At 40.7% G+C, this 19,526-nt stretch overlaps 2 protein-coding genes across 2 annotated transcripts; both read left to right on the forward strand.

Moving 5' to 3' along the window:
- The first annotated feature begins 1,053 nt into the window (after window positions 1–1,053).
- LOC135476890 (histidine N-acetyltransferase-like) lies at window positions 1,054–7,810 on the forward strand. Its single transcript, XM_064757035.1, has 3 exons — window positions 1,054–1,218; window positions 4,049–4,285; window positions 7,286–7,810. The coding sequence occupies exons 1-3, from the start codon at window positions 1,054–1,056 to the stop codon at window positions 7,808–7,810; spliced, it is 927 nt and encodes a 308-aa protein (XP_064613105.1).
- Window positions 7,811–11,610: 3,800 nt separating this feature from the next.
- Window positions 11,611–18,226, forward strand: LOC135477204 (histidine N-acetyltransferase-like). Its single transcript, XM_064757360.1, has 3 exons — window positions 11,611–11,798; window positions 13,385–13,621; window positions 17,304–18,226. Exons 1-3 carry the CDS (start codon window positions 11,634–11,636, stop codon window positions 17,838–17,840), a joined length of 939 nt encoding a protein of 312 aa, XP_064613430.1. The 5' UTR covers window positions 11,611–11,633; the 3' UTR covers window positions 17,841–18,226.
- The last annotated feature ends 1,300 nt before the right edge of the window (window positions 18,227–19,526 follow it).

The following is a 19,526-nucleotide window of genomic DNA, read 5'->3' on the forward strand; positions in this document are numbered from 1 at the left end:
TAGGGTTACAATGAACAGTAGCAATACAAGTTTACTTGAGATACCTTTATACATTTTCTTGCTTTATATATCAGCAATTTGACTTTTAAATTTTTAAACGAAAAATGATGCGGAATACATACTGGATTTGAAATATTGGAAATTACTACCATATGTAGTACCTTATTAAATATAACATTATCGACGATCTGTCATGTATTAAATGTAAACATAAATGTGAAAATGCATGTCATTATTTCCTTGACTGCCCCGCCTATGCCACTCATAGAAAGCACATGCTACAAAGCATCTTTAGAATTATATCTCCTGGAGTTCACCTTTTTGTTTTGTTTTTTTGACTAGTTGTTCTAAACACATTTGTACTTTACTCTTATTTGGCTCACCTAAACTAAGCGTGAACAATAATCAGCTGATCTTAAAATCTGTACATAATTTGATAAGCATGTCCAATAGATTCGCCATCCAAGCCCAGCAGTAATATGATTTGATTTTGATCTTTCTTTGTTCCCATCACCTTATTCTGTACATGTACATGTCATTTGTTCTCTTTATTTTCTATGTTATTTTATGTATATACGTTGATTTTATGTTGAGGAGATCCCCTCGTGGCTATACGGCTGTGGGAAATCCTCAATAAACAAATAAAGAATTACAATTATGTCTTTATTGACACCAATGGAAATTGCTGAGTGCACCTACTTTCAGGTAAGTATCTTCCCTTGATTGTGGTGCTAATTTTAATAATAAAACTGGTGTTTCGGACTTCTACAAAAATAGGTAGTGTTTTACCGGTTGATGGGCATGTGGTTTGGATACTAGACTCACTGTTGGATCAGTTCATCCGATGCAATTTGACACAACCCGTCCGCTTTCCAGTTTGGAAATGGCTCTATTGCTCCTTAGTTTTCACGCACTGACACACCACACGTGATCTGTACTTAAGTATGTCAAGTGAATAATGACTAAACAGGCACATATAGACCAACCCTCAGTAGTCGCACACACCACACCGCCGAGTGACCGCCTACCTGGAGATTTGTTCTGGTGAACGAAATGGCCGCCGAACTGCAATGTCGCCGAGCAACTCTGGCCGACAGAGAGGATGTCTTGAACATAATAACACCCTTTGAAGGACGAGATTATTTGCCGTCTCTGTACAATCATATGATAGCGGACCCCAGCTTTGTGGGAGTGCTGGGCGAGCTGGATGGAGAAGTGGTAACTGACCTACTTGCAAGCTTTGGATATATGACATCTAGTATATAATTGTTACACGCTACTTAGAGAGTAGATATGAAAAGTGAACTCGTATTACAGCAGGGTAAATGTTAGAGGTGAAAATATGAATGGATTTTCCTTTATGTAGTAAATCTGTATGTCCCTAAACTTTCACGTGATGGCTTGTCGTACAACCACATGCAGCCTAGACTTCACTCTGCAAATTATCAAAAAATCAATCTAGCTTGACCACCATTTTTTTTTTTTTGGCTGTGGTTACTGGAAGTGAAATCATGACATTTTGTTATCTTGGTAACCTTCAGAGGGATGGGAATTAACACTGGGCAAAAAGTTTTCAATTACATTCAAAAGAGAAAAAATACTGATATATTTTAACTTGGGGCAAAATAAGAATGCTGAATTTTATAATGCATGAACCACCTATTATGCTTATGTGGCAATGTTATCTAATCAGCGCTGTCCAGTTCGCAGGCAAATTGTGCGTATGCGTAACCTATAACCTCTAACTTTATGATCGTTATACACTGCTAGGGCCCCCGCAAGCTCAAAAGTCTAACTCTGAGGACGAAATGTCATGGAAAATTGAGGTTACATGTTCGAATCCAACATGTGTTGCTGTGCTATGATACAAGGTTTGTCATCTTTTTCAAGAAGGGCAGTTTCTTCAGGACTCCAACCGTTCACTGTGATTTAAGACCCAGTAATTATGTCAATTAAGTGGTGCGTAAAACGCCTTTTTATTTAAAAAAAACAGCATTTGCCAGACTGGAGGAACTACGAATTTCACCTTGAAAAGGGAAATATGCAACCAGTTTTTGTATATACCAGTACCACCTTTTTTCAATTCTTTGCCATCACATTTTATGCAGACAGGATTCATTCATTCGTCTTTCGAAAATCGAAGTGGGATAGTTCCAGTGTTCACATTATAAATTATTCTTTCCTGGATAGTCATTATGTTGTTCTCACTCTCGGTAGAGCTATAAACATTCTGACAACCGCTTGTACATGAGCACCACAAGTTCAATGTAAGCATTCCATCATTTATTACCCCTTCAGATGACAGAATGAACAAATGAAAGTCCATCTATGTGTGCATTGTGTTAGCGGTAAAAAGCTACAAGGCGAAAGTAAAACATCCTTAATGTAGACTGTTACAGTGAAGAATATGCTATCGTAATCCTCATCAAAACGTTGAAACTGAGATATAACCTTTGTTGTGAAAACGGACTACTTTCATAAATATTCGTGAATAACTTACCCACACAACATACATAGTTAGGAATTACTACGCCTTAATGGCTGATGTCCGCGGCAGAGAATTTTTTGTAGCGAACAAAGCATTACAAATTAGCGCGAAATTAATCTTTGTGTGTTAGATACTTATATCCCAGAGTATAATAAACGTGTAGTATTTGAAGGTACAGCGGCATTCGACAAACACTTCAAGACTTAAGTTCAAACGATGCGAACAAATGTTCACAAAGTTCGGCTTGACTGATGAGTCCAGCCTGTTTGTAGAGGTAAGTTGACAGAAGCAACGAACTCCGATCTAGTTTGCTTTCAAATTATACGTTGAAACGACAGTCTGCACTCCTGTTAAAGAGTAAGGGTGTACTCACACTATTGCCAGCTGAAGCTGAAAACACTTATCCACGGAATCAATCACTTGCTGCCAACATTCCACGAAAATACATCATGGAATTCTTGTCTCAGAAAATAATTAAACCTCACACACAGAAGAGTTCCACGCGAAGGTATTATACACTGCTACATGGTAAGGGTACAAAGATACACCGTGGGTTGGGGCATGTGGCGTGTACATATCTCACCAATTAGCATTTGTTAGATCCTGCATGTTGATTTCAATCAACATCACAAGTTATTACCACAAAAATCACTAGTTCAAGCTAAGTTATTTACGGAACGTAATCGGACATGAAAAAAACAAAAAATAAACAAAACAAAACAAAAACACTCTTTTTAAAGTTTCAGTTATTTTTTTAATAAAGTCGTTTGCACGACTTAGTAAAGATTTCGTGCGCACGACTTAATGATTTCAGGAGCACGGTAGCCTATAACTGACCATTAGAAATGCACGATTGTGTCGTGCGCCGGAGATCTTTGTTAAGTCGTGCGCACGAGGTGTTTGTTACGTCGTGCATACGACTTAATCGTGTATTTCTATTGGTCAATTATCTCGTGAGAAGGACTAACTAAAAAAATATAGATGACACTTTGAAAGTTGTCTTTTTTTCTGTTTAAATTTTTTTCTAGCTATGTCACTTTTAGTTATTGTATCAAACGTCCCAACTCTAAGCTTCTTAAGTTTTAAAATGAGTGTTATTCTCTTGTACAAGTAAATACGGGCAGGGGACCCAGAATCTTTGGTACTCTGCTTCATGATTGTATCTTATTTCTCTTAACATTTAACTGAATAGAGACGGTCTATTCATCGTGTTGAATTAAGATCGCTGTGTTGAATACATGTATAATCATCAGTTGGAATCAAAGCGTATACGTATTTTATTATCGACGACTTGAATATTAACATGGCTCAATATTTGAATACTGATTTCATTCAAACACCAGGAACATTTTTTGCCTCTTTCTAACATCAATGGAAACTGTTGACGGCTTCTCTTGGCATGGTAGCGTCCTAATTTTAATTTTTAAGCTTAAAATTTTTAAATTGCCATTATCATCACGCTTTTGCACCAATAGATCTGTATAGCCCTCAGTGCATCGGCTAAGCTCACGTTCGACAAGCGACAAAGTACCAAGAGGTAAAAAGGAATTTCTCTTTCAGGTGGCCTTTGCAGGTGCTTGGGTCATCAATGACGGGACGACGATGATGACCAAAGGGAGCCGTGTTAAGGAGGGGCTTCAAGGGAAAGGTGTCTATGCCCGCCTGTGGCGCTATCTTTGTGACACCATCAGAGACAGTGCCCCAGGCCTTAAGTACGAGGAGTTTACCACCAACGTTCACAATCCGCTTCTGCATCGACCTGCATCAAAGAGAAAGTATGCAGAGTTATACAGGATGGTAAGAATGCGAAAGGCCACAACGTTAAATAAATAAATGAACGATTATGGCATAACGCCACATCGCTACAACGTTCATAGCACAGTAGAGGGGAAATTGCAATAGATTGGACAAACGTAATCTGGTGAAATACGGTCTCTTACTTATTAACAGGAAGATCCTTACATATTAACGGGAAAGGCGTAATTGTCAGTTACTTTTGAATCACAATCTGTTCGGTTAAGGTCTGTAACGCTCGAAATTTTCAAACTTTATCTAATACCGCTTAATCTGGGGCTAGGGACCGTAAAGGCAGCCATGCTCATTACATCTGCATGATGCCTTTATGAGCAGTTGCAATCAAAGCTGGACTGAGATACCTTGTGTAATTGTTATTTGACCTGGGACTCATTCATGGACTGCGAATTAGAACATTGATATGGAATTCATGCCTGGAATATCCACTGTCTGCCCGGCATCATTGAAAACTGACTACCGCTTCTCTCTTTTGTGTGTTACCGGCTTTATTTCCTATTTGTATAATTTCTTACATACCTTTGTCTTTGGGAGCTAGTGTTAAACGTTGTTTTGGAAATGTATCTTGCGATTATCGACTTGGAACCCCCTTGACAGACTACGAATGGTATACGAATGTCGCACATTCAATGATGCCGGGCAGGCAGTGGATATTCCAGGCTTGAATTCCATATAAGCCTAACTGACAGGAGGCCGCACTTCGTCGGTTACGTGAGAGCAACACTGTCGTGAGTGGTCTGATTTTGCTTTGTCCATTGTAAATCTTTTCTTGACTTGTATTCCTGTATAAACCAGGATTCTGCTGTTGGTTTATCCTTCCTCGAGGCGTCTTTTCATCGTTTTAATGTTATTTTTTGTGCTAATTCGATCACAACCAAGAATCCTGATTAACTCTAGAACTATATCGTCTAATGAAATGCAAATTAACATCACTGCATTTTTTTATCCGCTTCTGATCACGGCATGGTGCTAGGGAGCGCTCAATTTGCTGCTACATATATTTCAACTTTTAATGCAGTAATAGTAAAACAGTAATAATAAAACAGTAATAATAAAACAGTAGTAATAAAACCCTATATGAATAGAACTGACACGCCGTATTTCACCGGTTACGCGTGACCATGCATTTGCAAACTATCACACTGTGGTCGCTGCTCTGGTTTTTCTCTCTCTGATATAAGTCTGTATAGAAGTTATGCAATGAGAGACCCTTTGTTACGATGGCTATCCCTCCGGTCTTTTAACTTTCATAATCACGAGCCTCTGGAAATAGGTAGACGGCAGTGCAACGCACCATAAGACAAGAGGTAGTATTTTTTATTTATTTGATTTGATTGGTGTTTTACGCCGTACTCATGAATATTCAAGAAGTAGTATAATCTTTTTCTGACACTACAGAGGCGTTAAGTCATGTAAACCTAACCGGCTTTTACAGTTATGAATATCTCTGAGATCAGACCCTTTTCCCGTTTATAAAGAACACATAAACATTACGAAACACAACATAGGCCACAGAAAACAATTAAGCCTCTTGATTACTAATGCTTATGGTTGAGAAGTGAAAGAACTATACCGTTTTATTCGAAAGCATACTGTTGACAGATATACACATTAGTTTATACTAGTTTGCACTGGGTAATTTATTAATTGTCTGACCTGGAGCCAGCTTGCAGGATCTACCTACCTGTCGTTTCTGGTTGTAAACTTTGTAGATTTTAATAGTAGCAATAAACAGTTTATCCCATTCTTGACAGAAATGTTACTGGAATGAATAATCGATGCCTGACTGGAAACATGAAGTAGCCGTGGGCTAAAATCTTGCACGTTATGATTTACAAGAAAGCCAGATTAAGAACTATAATTAACTGATTCATTTAGTGAACTTCACAACTGGCTGAAGTTATTTCTGCATTAACACTCAGCCTTGTATTGTTTTAATGTGATTGTTAAATATAATGACAAGACAGCATTTTGAATAAATGTACTCCAGTGACGTCTAATATATAGCAGTTAATAACATTGCATATTTTTTTTTACCAAATTCTCCTTAAGCCTTGGTGATAGGTGGCGTGTAATTTGAAGCATTTACATGAACAGTTAGAATAAAACTGTTCATGTAACTGGTGTAAAGATGCGGTAATTCACCGGTTACGTGTGCTCATTTGCCAGCTACCACACTGTCGTCGCTGCTCTGGTTTTACTCTCAGTATTGTACGTATTAATTATATTGTATGTATACTTTGATCTCAAATAGAATGATTGTTATCATTATCTGCGCATCAAAAATTACCCTATCCATGCATTGTGTCAGTTTAAATTGTTTAAATTTCGTGACCCCATTCTGCGATCGTAGACGAGTTCTTAGCCGCTTTGGGGTACGGAGCTAGAGGTGGGGCCAGTGATGTCTGTAATGTGCTTTTCAATTAATGGGAGATAAATAAAGTCTTACTTCAAGTGATCTGTATAGAAACAATAGTTTATGGTATCGCAGTTATAAATATGTTTAAATATGAACTGCATAACTTGTGATCTGCTTCATATGCTGTTTAAAGAGACTATCAGTAAGTATTCCTTCCAATTCCTAGAAAAGTTCGCCACGTGCGTAAAACGTGTGTGTGTAGTGGGAGGAGAGTGAGGGGATGAAGGGGTGGAGAAGCGTATTTGTGCACCCATCCCTTGAAAACTTTGCCCCCGAGGTGCCCTTAAAATTAGACGTGTAAAACTTTAAGATGTTGTCATACAGGAGACTTTGAATCACATCAGTGAGGTTCGTTGTCCCAAATATGACAGCGGTCAAAGGTATCACTTAAAGAACTGGTTTGTATAAGTATTCTTGAAAAATCACATAAATGACGGTTTCCCGTATATGAACCAATACTGCATTTTGTTTTTTATCATTATTTTAAGTGACAAGGTAAATTCTGTCTTTTTCCTCCCTCCGTTTAAAAATCTTGATTACTAATATACGCGAACGTCTATTTTCAGCCAATAAGATGTTACAGTCTTCAAAGGGAGCTAATCAGGAAGCGGACTTTCCCACCCAGTGGCCGTGTTCAGGAAATGGAGGTGGAAGATTTACGCCAAATTCTAAGTGACAAACAATTATCCGCTGTTTTATTTCCACGGAGACTTGTGATCGACTGGCACGTTTATCTCCCAATCGTGGAGAATGTGGATATAATTAAGGCGCAGGGAACTTACGTGACGAAAACGGGGGACGAGGGCCTTCGAACCACGGAGCTAATCACATTTGGCGACTGGTACCAGTGCGAGGAGTATCTGGCTTATAGCATGGATGTCTTCGGGAAGGTCGATGACACAGCAAGTCTTTCTGAACATTTTCACATGCACGCCAAAAAAGCCATGGAGTTACACGATGGGGATGTCCGTTTCCTGATATTTATAGAACCGGAGCTTCTTGACGTCACTGACAGCGCATGCAGGCTACTTCATTTCCTTCCATCGCATTTCTTTACCACTCACTGTGTTTGGCTGATTCGAGAAATTTAAAAGATTTCATAGGTTCTAATTCTGTATTTCAACATAAAACAATACAGTTCATGCGACATCATGAATGTTTCTTCAAGAGTTTTGTTTGAAATGAGAACACTGTCAGCCTGAAACAAGTCGATTCTAGAAGCGCATTCTTTTATTTATTCTTATCTACAATAAAAATCATTGTTTCTGTATAGTTTTGCCTGCTCGTTAACCAAAGAGGTTCCTCTGCATCACGCTGCAGTCTAACAGCCGGGAACCGGCCTATTATTTCATTGCTTTCATTGCCCAGTTCATGCTCGCTTCTTCTCTGGTCGTACCTGGGAAGGTCCGCCAGAAAGAGGATGGTGGGATGGAGCCCTGTTTCTTCCCACCACAATGCTGGCGGCCGTCGTATAAGTGAAATATTCTTGAGTACGGCGTAAAACACCAATTAAGTAAATAAATGTGTTCACGCAACGCTGTGCTCCACAAAACTCACTCGGAGAGCATCAGAACTTCGCCATCCGCCAATTTCGAATAGAGTGACTCCGTCGCTATATGGTGGACTCGACTGATCTTCCAAAAATTAAGATCATCTTCTTTTTTCACAATATTTAATTATATTTCCTTTGTGTACATTTCTAAGAAAACAAATTAAAGTCAAGACTCCAAACAATTTGTCAATCTACCTTTAACTGGTGTGCATCTCATTGGTTTCTTTTCCCGGACGATGCCGACTGCGGCCGACTCAGACTGAAAATTTCGGTTAGCGAAATTTCACTTGCCGGCGATTTGCCAGGTACATTTGTGGGACGTTACCGTTTTCATTATTCACGACTGACTAGGTCATGAAATAAGAATTACTCAAGAAGTATCCAGGAAACATGTTTTTATAACGCGCGACTTCGATATGTTGAGGATAGCACACGCGAAAGGGTCGCGTTCCAGCTTAGTAAATGGAAGAGTAGAGATCTGTATTTCTGAAAGCTAAGCGAGGCAGAATGGAACTGATCTCAGATCTAATCTCGCGGAAACCAATGCACCGAGCCATGGAGCTGACAAAAAACTTCTGAAGTAAATGTATAAAATCTGTCCAGATCAAGTGAAAGTTTGATGCCAACTCCTGAACTCATTCATCAAAAACATGTCAACTGCAGCGAAACCTTAGGGCATTATTCTAAGTATTTATATAAATGCTAAAGTGCGGCCCCTCGCATCATGTCTTAAGCAGAATTAAAAATGCAGCGATGTTAATAGCTCTTTGGTATATTTCATTATAACGGATTACTCCTCCGTTTTTACAAATTAAGGAAATCTTTGGAACGGACAGACACTCCTTTAAATTGCCAAGTTATATCGTTAGAATAAATTATTATTTCGTTAAAATGAAACCTGCGAATGGTTGTAGGTTTCCCCCGAGATCTGCCCAGTTTCCTCCCACCATAATGCTGCCGACGTAGAATAAATGAGATATTCTTGAGTACGTTGAAAACTAATCAAATAAATAAATCAAATAAATCGTTTTCCTCCATCTTTTCTATACTCTAAATTACGCTTTGGCAACTCTGAAACTTGTCAGTACTGTAGCTAAGTCCCAAAATATTCCGTGGCCAGAAAGCTTTGGTGCATGCCTCTGAGAAAGCAGCCAAAAAATCTTGACATAGGTTGACCGTCAAAATCTGGGCCTTTTTATGCCAGCAGCTGAGAGCGGTGCCTATAAAGGGGAGGTCACTCGCAGCCTCATCACCCACTGTCTCCTTGTGTTCTTTCACCCTGTATTTCAACTTTCATCATTAAACTTATACTTGCTCAAAGTTTAGATATCAAGCATGTACCTGTACACCAAAAATGGCATGCCGGGAGCTAAAAAGGGCTTTACACCCTAAAAGACACATAATTACATTCGTAAAACGGAAGTGCTAATAGGGTACTGATTTCTATCCTTACTTTTTTGGCAGCTCACTTGACCTGAGAGATGAGATCGAAAATTGCAGTCGTTGAGACCTGGATAGGCGTTGAATTCTGCATGGTGAGGAGAATGGAAATGAGACCGAAAATTGCAGTCGTTGAAGCCTGGGTAGGCATTGAATTCTGCATGGTGAGGAGAATGGAAATGACACCGAAAATTGCACTCGTTGAGACCTGGATAGGCGTTGAATTGTGCATGGGGAGGAGTATGGAAATGAGAAAGAAAATTGCAGTCGTTGAAGCCTGGATAGGCGTTGAATTGTGCATGGAGAGGAGAATGGAAATGAGATAGAAAATTACAGTCGTTGAAGCCTGGATAGGCATTGAATTCTTCATGGGGAGGAGAATGGAAATGAGATCGAAAATTGCAGTTGTTGAAGCCTGGATAGGCATTGAATTGTGCACGGGGAGGAGTATGGAAATGAGATAGAAAATTACAGTCGTTGAAACCTGGATAGGCATTGAATTCTTCATGGGGAGGAGAATGGAAATGAGATCGAAAATTGTAGTTGTTGAAGCCTGGATAGGCATTGAATTGTGCATGGGGAGGAGTATGGAAATGAGATAGAAAATTGCAGTCGTTGAGACCTGGATAGGCGTTGAACTGTGCATGGGGAGGAGTATGGAAATGAGGTCGAAAACTGCAGTCGTTGAGACCTGGATAGGCGTTGAATTCTTCATGGGGAGTTGTATGGAAATGAGATAGAAAATTACAGTCGTTGAAACCTGGATAGGCGTTGAATTGTGCATGGGGAGGAGTATGGAAATGAGATAGAAAATTACTGTCGTTGAAACCTGGATAGGCGTTGAATTCTTCATGGGGAGGAGAATGGAAATGAGATAGAAAATTACAGTCGTTGAGACCTGGATAGGCGTTGAATTGTGCATGGGGAGGAGTATGGAAATGAGATAGAAAATTACTGTCGTTGAAACCTGGATAGGCGTTGAATTCTGCATGGGGAGTTGTATGGAAATGAGATAGAAAATTGCAGTCGTTGAAACCTGGATAGGCGTTGAATTCTTCATGGGGAGGTGTATGGAAATGAGATAGAAAACTGCAATTGTTCAAGCCTGGCTACACTGAAAAAACAAATGTTTAACATTTAAACATCTCTTTGCAACAGATAATAAACGTGCATAATGTTTGATTGTAACATCTTTAATACTTAAACATGTTTATCCAACAACTGATAATAAGACCATTTTATAATGCTGATCATGTACACTCATTCAATTTACTACATACATTATTGCATTTATGCTATAAATGTTAGTATTTATAATATACTGCATGTATTTATAAAATAAATCAACATATTTATGAAACATACACGTGTATTTGAAAAATAAAAACACCTTGAACATGTTAAAAGTAAGCATTCATTATAGTGTGTGCACGTGTTAGCGTTCAAAATCGTTTATGAATTTCCTAAAATGAATAAAACTGATCAAATTACAGCTTTTTGAAACTTTGGAATCATTTTAACGCTCTAAATGGTATAGGAACGGATCCGATATTTACTAAAAGGCATTCATTTGTTAAGCACGTTTTATATCGGTTGCAGAGATATGTTTAATTGATAAACATTTAGTTTTTCAGTATAGGCATTGAATTCTGCATGGAGAGGAGTATTGATATGAGACTGCAAATTGCAGTCGTCGAATGTTGAGGGAAATATCTCCTACCCCGACTGAAAATACGAGATTACTGGGGACAGTAATACGATCTTATTTCCATGTTTACATACGCTCAGCACTAAGCAGTTTACATCGACGAGATATGACCTGACCTGCTTTAGGTATCACAACTCGACCCACTAACCAACAAATCTCCCATCGCTGCAGGGTGGAAAAAACATAGTCCAGAACACATTCTTGTGTGTTCAAAATGGCTGAAGAACTGACATGTCGGAGAGCAACACTTGAGGACAGGCAGGCCGTCGTGAACATACTCACTGCCTTTGGTGGGCGAGACTACATGCCAGACCAGTACAGCAATATGATACAGGACCCCTATTTCGTTGGCGTGCTGGGCGAACTGCGAGGTGAAGTGGTAAGTGTGAATTGGTAGGACGAGTTGACCTAGTCTTGTAAAAGCACATACAGGCTCGTGTGGCGTTTCTTCCAGTGGGCAGCCTGGTTACAACGGAAACTGGTTGACCACGAGCAACCGGGAATTTCAATGGAGGTTGATATATTGTCATCATAAAATAGAAATAATACACAATTTTGCATCACAGCGATTTATGTCCACTTTCACAAAAGCTCACAACTTACATGTGCTGTGCGGATTGTTCTGTTGTTTAATATACAACGTGCTGTTATTATCAGGCATAATTCTCAGAATATCTTCCATTTTATTCACCCACAAATACATTTCCATGTTATGTTTCACCTATACACCTACCTCCCATTGCAACAGGCGAAGTGCCCTGATGTGTGCGGTCTCAGATAGACGATTGGCACGTGGCTTCCAATGAGTGAGAATGTTAACGGTGTAGAGCATAGAGGAAGACTGCTGCAGGAACGTCCGGTAGTTGTACGTCATTAGAGGTCACCGATGTTATCACGTTGAAGGCCGGTACAAAGCTGACCAGCTCATGCTGGCTTCCTCTCCGGCCGTACGTGGGAAGGTCTTTCAGCAACCTGCGGATGGTCGTGGGTTTTCTCCGGGCTGTGCCCGGTTTCCACCCACCATAATGCTGGCCGCCGTCGTATAAGTGAAATATTCTTCAGTACGGCGTAAAACACCAATCCAAAAAAACAAAAAAAAAACCACAAAAAAAAAACAAAACTAAGCACTAAGCTGTTAAATGTAGTATCACAGTATGCTTTTTTTGATTGATTTATTTATTTATTTGATTGGTGTTGTGCGCCGTATTCAAGAATGATTCACTTATACGACAACGGCGAGCATTATGGTGGGAGGAAACCTGGCAGAGCTCGGGGGAAACCCACGACCATCTGCAGGTTGCTGAAGTACCCTCCCACTTACGTGCTTTTTTGAGTGGTGACAAAATAGTACAGTGTTATGGACAACAGGATTGATTGGCATCTATGCGTCGAAACAGACATTCGTATACTAGCCGTCAACCAAGATGGACCTTCCAGGTTCATTAATCGCTATTCCCAAAACGACGTTTAACACAAACGATCAGAGAACTGAAAAAGTATACGAAAATAGGGTGGAATCATACAAAGAGAAGCTGTCAACATTTTTCAATGATGTAGGAGGATGCAAGGCAGGCCTTCCCGCATAAAACCAGAGAGGAAGCCAGCATGAGCTGGACTTGAACTCACAGCGGTCGCACTGGTGAGAGGCCCCTGGGGCGAAGCTTACATTGTTTCTCTCTCATAATATAACAACGAATTGGCTGGATTCAAGTACAGGACGTAATCACAAAAGGTGTAGATATAGTACTGAAAAACATACATTGTACATTCATTACATGCTGATCATAGGGATTAGACGACTAAAATAAGAAAAAAATACACACAGTTTCCTGACATCACTTCCTGATATGTTTCGAGATACAACCTCGTCCATTTACAGAATTTATACTGCTTTCGACACGATTGCACGCTTTTATGAGCTTTGCCATGTATACCTGACCAGGTGATTTCCTGTTTTAATTACAGGTGGCGTTCGCTGGTGCTTACGTCATCAATGGTGGCACGACGATGATGACCAAAGGAAGTCGCGTTAAGGAGGGACTTCAAGGGAGAGGGATTTACGGTCGGCTATGGCGTTACCTTCGGGACACTATCAAGGACCGGGCCCCAGGCCTCAAGCATGAGGAGTTCAGCTGTAATACTGAGAACCCTATGTTTAAAGTTCCCGAGTCACAGAGGAAGTATTCGGAGTTGTACAGAACGGTCAGTTTAAATGAAGTTTGGCCATGAGTTGGATAGGTGTCACATCGTTTTATAAATGAAGTAAATCAAAGCAAGTATTTATTTCATGAAAGTAATCGAACAAGCCGTTTGTTATTCGATTGGAAAAGCGGTAAAGTTTTCTCGATGTCTTCTTAATTGCAAACTGAGCGCGAATGGTACCGTCCTCGCTTCGCGCTTCGTGGGCCACGAGGACGGTACGCAAGGCGTGGGATGAAATGTCCCCATCAGGCTTTCATAAAGATCGAAAAGGTTGATCACCAACAGAAGGATGTAAAATGCTTTTGCTTTTAAGGCCTCATCAGGCCTTTACCAGACTAGGTTTTGAACCTGGGTCTCCCGTGTACAAGTTTGATCTAAAACTCTGGGCTGCCACTTGCTAGACTCTCGTTTGCCCATGGCTACTAGAGTTAGTTAGAGTAATTGCGAACGTTTACCACCTAAATAGCTCGATTCCAAGATGTATAAAAAAGTCACTTTTCGCTCTTACATTGCATGCAGTGCTTGGGAACTACCTCTTGGTTTTTACGAGTACAACTGTACAGAAACTGAGACGTTTTACACAAAAGAACGAAAAAGATATATCTTAGGCGGAAAGTATTGATAATTACAGGGTTAATATAATGAAAAGCTTACAACATATAGAATAAAACCAAAACAGAGGCGACAGTTGATAACTGGGAAACGGTTACACATTACCGGTGAAATGCAGCCTCTTGTCAATTTACCACAGTTGGGGTTTTATTCTGACACCCATAAAATTGCTCGCCATAGTATAAGCCATGAACATCTTTAAATAAACTACCAGGCAAAAGAAAGGTTTCACCCACTTCTTGAGCCCATAAAACAAAAACAAAGGCAGATATAAGAATTAAGAAGATTGGTTTATGAACAGGAATCATTGTGAAATATTCTCTCAAAAAGACGTTAAAATATTGGCATTCAATTGGCCACAAAACACAATGAAAGAGACAAGGGGTCAGAAGAAAAAATTACACAAATGTAAAGTTAACTGGCAAGTGCATGTAAAGTCACAGTATCCACAGAAATGAAGGACTACAGTCATCAGTAGCGAGTGTGGCCACCCTGGGCATCAATGCAAGCAAGCACACGCCTCTGCATTGACGTCGTCAGTCGCCGGATGACGTCAACAGTGATAACGTTCCATAGGTTTAACAGCTTGCTCAAGTTCCTGTTGGTTAGTCAAACGGCGGTCAAGGTGATCCCAGAGATGCTCAATGGGGTTCATGTCTGGTGAGTTGGCTGGCCAGGGCAACACGATGACGTTTGCGGTCTCGACGTCGTCTGTAACAATGCGGGCAGTGTGAGGTCTTGCGTTGTCGTGTTGCAAGATCGATCCTCTTGGCTGTTGTTGGAGGAAAGGAACGACGACAGGTCTCAGTACCTCATCAACGTATCGCTGGCCAGTCAGATTACCTCGCACAATAACCAGCTGCGTCTTCATTTGGTCACAAATCCCTCCCCAAACCATGACGCCTCCGCCTCCAAACGGATAAACCTCTCTTACGCAGTTTGGCGCGAGACGCTCGACTCTTCGTCAGTAAACTCGAACTCTGCCATCGTTCCTGAATAGACAGAACCTGCTCTCGTCTGTAAACAGCACTCTCGCCCAGTCACGTCGCTGCCACCGACGTACAATACGTGCCCATCGCAATCTGCGTTGACGGTGTAAAAGGGTCAAGGCCATCCCACAGAAGGGGCGGTAAGGTCGTAAACCAGCTGAACGAAGACGACGCAGTGTTGTTTTGGGGCTGATGACATGGCCTAGTGCCGTCGCCGCTGTTGACGTCGCCGTGACGAATCGGTTTCGGAGGTGGATCTGCCGGATGTAGCGATCTTCAGCCGCAGTTGTTACCCTCGGTCTTCCCGATCTTGGTCTGTCTTGGGTCTGGCCTGTCTGCTGATAGCGTATCAACAACCTCCTGGTGATGGTTTGGCTGCAGTTGAACGTTCTTGCAATGTGACGTTGCGAGACTCCCATGGTGGACATACCGATGGCCTGGTCTCGTTGCGCTTGCGTAAGTCTTGGCATACTGTTGGTGTTTTTTCGGTCACTGAATGTCTGCTCTTTCGAGCAAGGGTATTTATGCAACATTACCGCACGTGCATCACGAGCCATGCCTCAAAAGGACGTTTTGCATGTGGTTGCAATTTCACAATTCCAATTGAAGCGTTCATGACGATGAGTTCTGGTAGAGGAAACGATGCAGTCATACACTAAGTCCTGCTTAGAATCAAACCCGGAACCGCGCTTTTACTTTTTTTATGACAAAAAATACGGTGAAACCTTTCTTTTGCCTGGTAGTTTAGAATGGAGCCCCCATAAATCTGTACTCATCGTCACAATTTACATTTGTGACCAAAATCGCCCAAGCAATAAAAGCTGTTCTGAGACTAACCCGTAACAGATCCACGTGCTATGGTGCCTGTTTCATCAATTCATTATCTTGACTATCTGTATTTTACGTGTCATCTGCCACAATCTTAATCATACTGGACCCAGTTGTATGAACGTGTATTAGTTAAACCTGGTATTAAGTCATATTATAAATTTAAAATTTTAGCCACATAGCCAATGTAGTTCTCCAAGGTCAAAGGATAACAGCAGCAGTTTTAGTTCATATTTAATATGTTACTCAATTGTATTTAGGCTAAGTACAAAACTGAAGACTTGGCTTAAAGTTAAATCTGGTATTTAGCCTTAATCCAGTTTTGAACACTTGGCCCCTGGTGGAAATATTTCAAATTTTTTAAAATCGTATTTTGAACCAAATCAAACTGCGTTTATTGTAAGTTTTTAAAACATTACAGGCGCAAATATCAAGTTGTCATACAAACTAACTTGCTGATAATTTTATTTTCGAAAACGACGGATGTGCAATTCCCAAGCACAAGGCACCGAATCACGAGATCATTCCCCGCGTTGCATGGACAAAAAATTTGTAATTCCCCTGGTGTCGCCATTTGTGGTTTGGTGACAAATAAGCAATAGACAGCTCTCGTTTTGTCGTGTGTGCCGTCTTACTTTCCTTGAAGACCACTTGCCGTCGATCAGTATGGTGTACAAATATGTGCGTCACGTGTTGTAATGTTTGAAAATAACAAAAGTTTGCCCAATGCACTGCAGATTCCAATAGCCGTAAAACTGCTCGCCATCGTGTAAGCGAAAATTTTTTTTTTACTATGGCGTTGTACAACAATCCGTTAATCAGTGAATCGATCTAAAGCATTGGCGAATTTGTGGAAGGTATTTGCAACAAAACCAATATCTGTGTGTTTTAAAACCAGTAGTAGTAAATTCAAAGCAAACAGTTTGATCTACAAACCGTAAAGTGGACTGTATGGAAATTGAGAGAATATGCAACCGCCAATTGTTTATATTCAGTGTACACACTACACACAACAAAATCGGTTTTAATAGCATGTCAAATGTTGATGTAGCCTCTACGAATTTTGATATAATATAACTAAAATAGTTACAAAAATCTATTCGTATGTATAGCATATTACAAATGTAATTGCGATCATTACATTCATTACATCAGAATTTCTGCATATGCAACAGAAAATCCCGGGAAATTTGATGAAGTTTTTACCATTTCGTCACATGTCATAGGTTTTTTTTTCTTTTTTTTTTGTACAGCCAATTAATGTCTATATTCTCCGAAGGGAGATAATCTCCAAACTGCCTTCCGACCCATGTATCCATGTACAAGAAATTGGGATGGACGAACTGCGTCGGATTTTAACGGACAAGGATTTGTCATCCATCTTGTTTCCACGACGACTTGTTATCAACTGGCACGTTTACTTCCCAATCGTGGAGAATGTTGACGTCATCGCCTCGTTGGAGCCTTACATCACACGATCTTTGTCCCCAGGCCGTGACAAATCTTCAGATTTAATTATTTTCGGAGTGTGGTTTCAATCCACAGACCATTTGGCTTACAATTTAGACGTGTACGGAGACGCAAATAACGTAGAGTGCATCGTTGAACATTTGAAGTTACACGCCTTTAAGGCTATGGCTGTGTCCGATGGGGAAATTCGTTTTATGGTATTCGCAGAATCAAAACTCCTCAGACCGATTGATGTCGCATGCCAACAGCTTCATACCATCCCCGGGCAATTCTTCTCAACCCACTGCGTTGCGGTAGTAAGGGACGTAGAAACAGAATAGGAGTCTGTTCCTGTACGTGGCTGATACCTGAATCGGTCTGGTATTGGAGAGAGTGAATTTTAACGGCTCTCAATTTTATGGGAGGAGGAAACTGGAGTGCCCTTAGTAAAGCACCGACCTTTGTCAAGCACCTGACAAACATCCTGACTGAAAGCCGCGACCGAAACAACGAAGCTACATTCGAACGGGCGAATCCATTGGTCAGTGGCCTCATGCTCGCCGTCATCCATCGCTTGGATCATCTACACCAGATTTGGTATTGAACACTTTGTAAAAAAAACCACAGGTCATGTGTAGAAAGCACTCTATTGTCTTTCATGAGATCAATGTCCGAAGCCGAATACTATGTTTGTATACTATACCTCACTGAGTCAACAGTTACTCCATCAGACCTAAAAATGATATTTTTATTATAAATAGTACATGTAGATGTAAATATATTTAGCCTTTTGATATATCCATTAATGTCATAACAAAGATAAGTTATGAACTGATGTACATCCAACAACTAATCTTTCATTTATTTGGAGCTAGGCATATTAAAATACTAATCAGTAATACACCATTTCGTGTACGTGGTAATGTCAGGGTAATATTCAGGCTATATTAGGAAATCCTTTAACCACTACATTTGGGTTCAGGTTCGATCTTAGCTGAACCGTTTCAATCCACCTATAGTGGGGCCTCCGTGGCTCAGTCGGTTAGCGCGCTAGCGCAGCGTAATGACCCAGGAGCCTCTCACCAATGCGGTCGCTGTGAGTTCAAGTCCAGCTCATGCTGGCTTCCTCTCCGGCCGTAAGTGGGAACGTCTGTCAGCAACCTGCGGATGGTCGTGGGTTTCCCCGGGCTGTGCCCGGTTTCCACCTACCATAATGCTGGCCGCCGTCGTATAAGTGAAATATTCTTGAGTACGGCGTAAAACACCAATCATATAAATAAATAAATAAATCAATCCACCTATACCCAATCTTTTGGCCAGCTAAGTCGACCTATCCATTCCTCTGACATATGAGGAACATAGCGTTCTGATACTTTGCCGGTCCATTATGATATATGGGGGAGGAGACAAATCTTGATTTGCTAGAAGTGAGTTGTCCAAAACTAGCATCTGAGTTCGTCTGATCTCTGAAGTCTCTGAAGCAATACGTCAAGCTATATTGTATGGGAGTACCGTGAGTCCTTATTCATGTGACAATTGATAATGGTAGTGCCAAGGTACGAGGGTAGTGCCTTACCGGATACTGTATGACATATACTGTTGACTGTACTGAGTATACTTCTGGCGAATCCCTGTTCATGTGACTAGGGATATGGACAGTGCCTTATACACCAGGTACTGTCTGAATGACGAACATCCCCAGGCGACTATACCTTGGCCATACTGTTTATACTGCTGGCGAACCCCTGTTCGTGTGACAGGGGATATGCACAGTGTTGTGTGCATCATGCACTGTCTGAATGGCGGACATCCCCAGGCGACAAGTTTGGCTCTTCCATACATATCTCTGGCGAATCCCTATTCATGTGATAGGGGATATGCATAGTGCTGTACATACTAGGTACTACCTGAATGGCGAATATATCTAGGCGGCAAGTTTGGCTTTTCTGTATATACTCCTGGCGAATCCCTGTTCATGTGACAAGGAACACACACCAGGCACTGTCTGACAGATGAACATCCCTGTT

This window comes from Liolophura sinensis, chromosome 10 (genome assembly GCF_032854445.1).
Source record: "Liolophura sinensis isolate JHLJ2023 chromosome 10, CUHK_Ljap_v2, whole genome shotgun sequence".
NCBI lineage: Eukaryota > Metazoa > Mollusca > Polyplacophora > Chitonida > Chitonidae > Liolophura > Liolophura sinensis.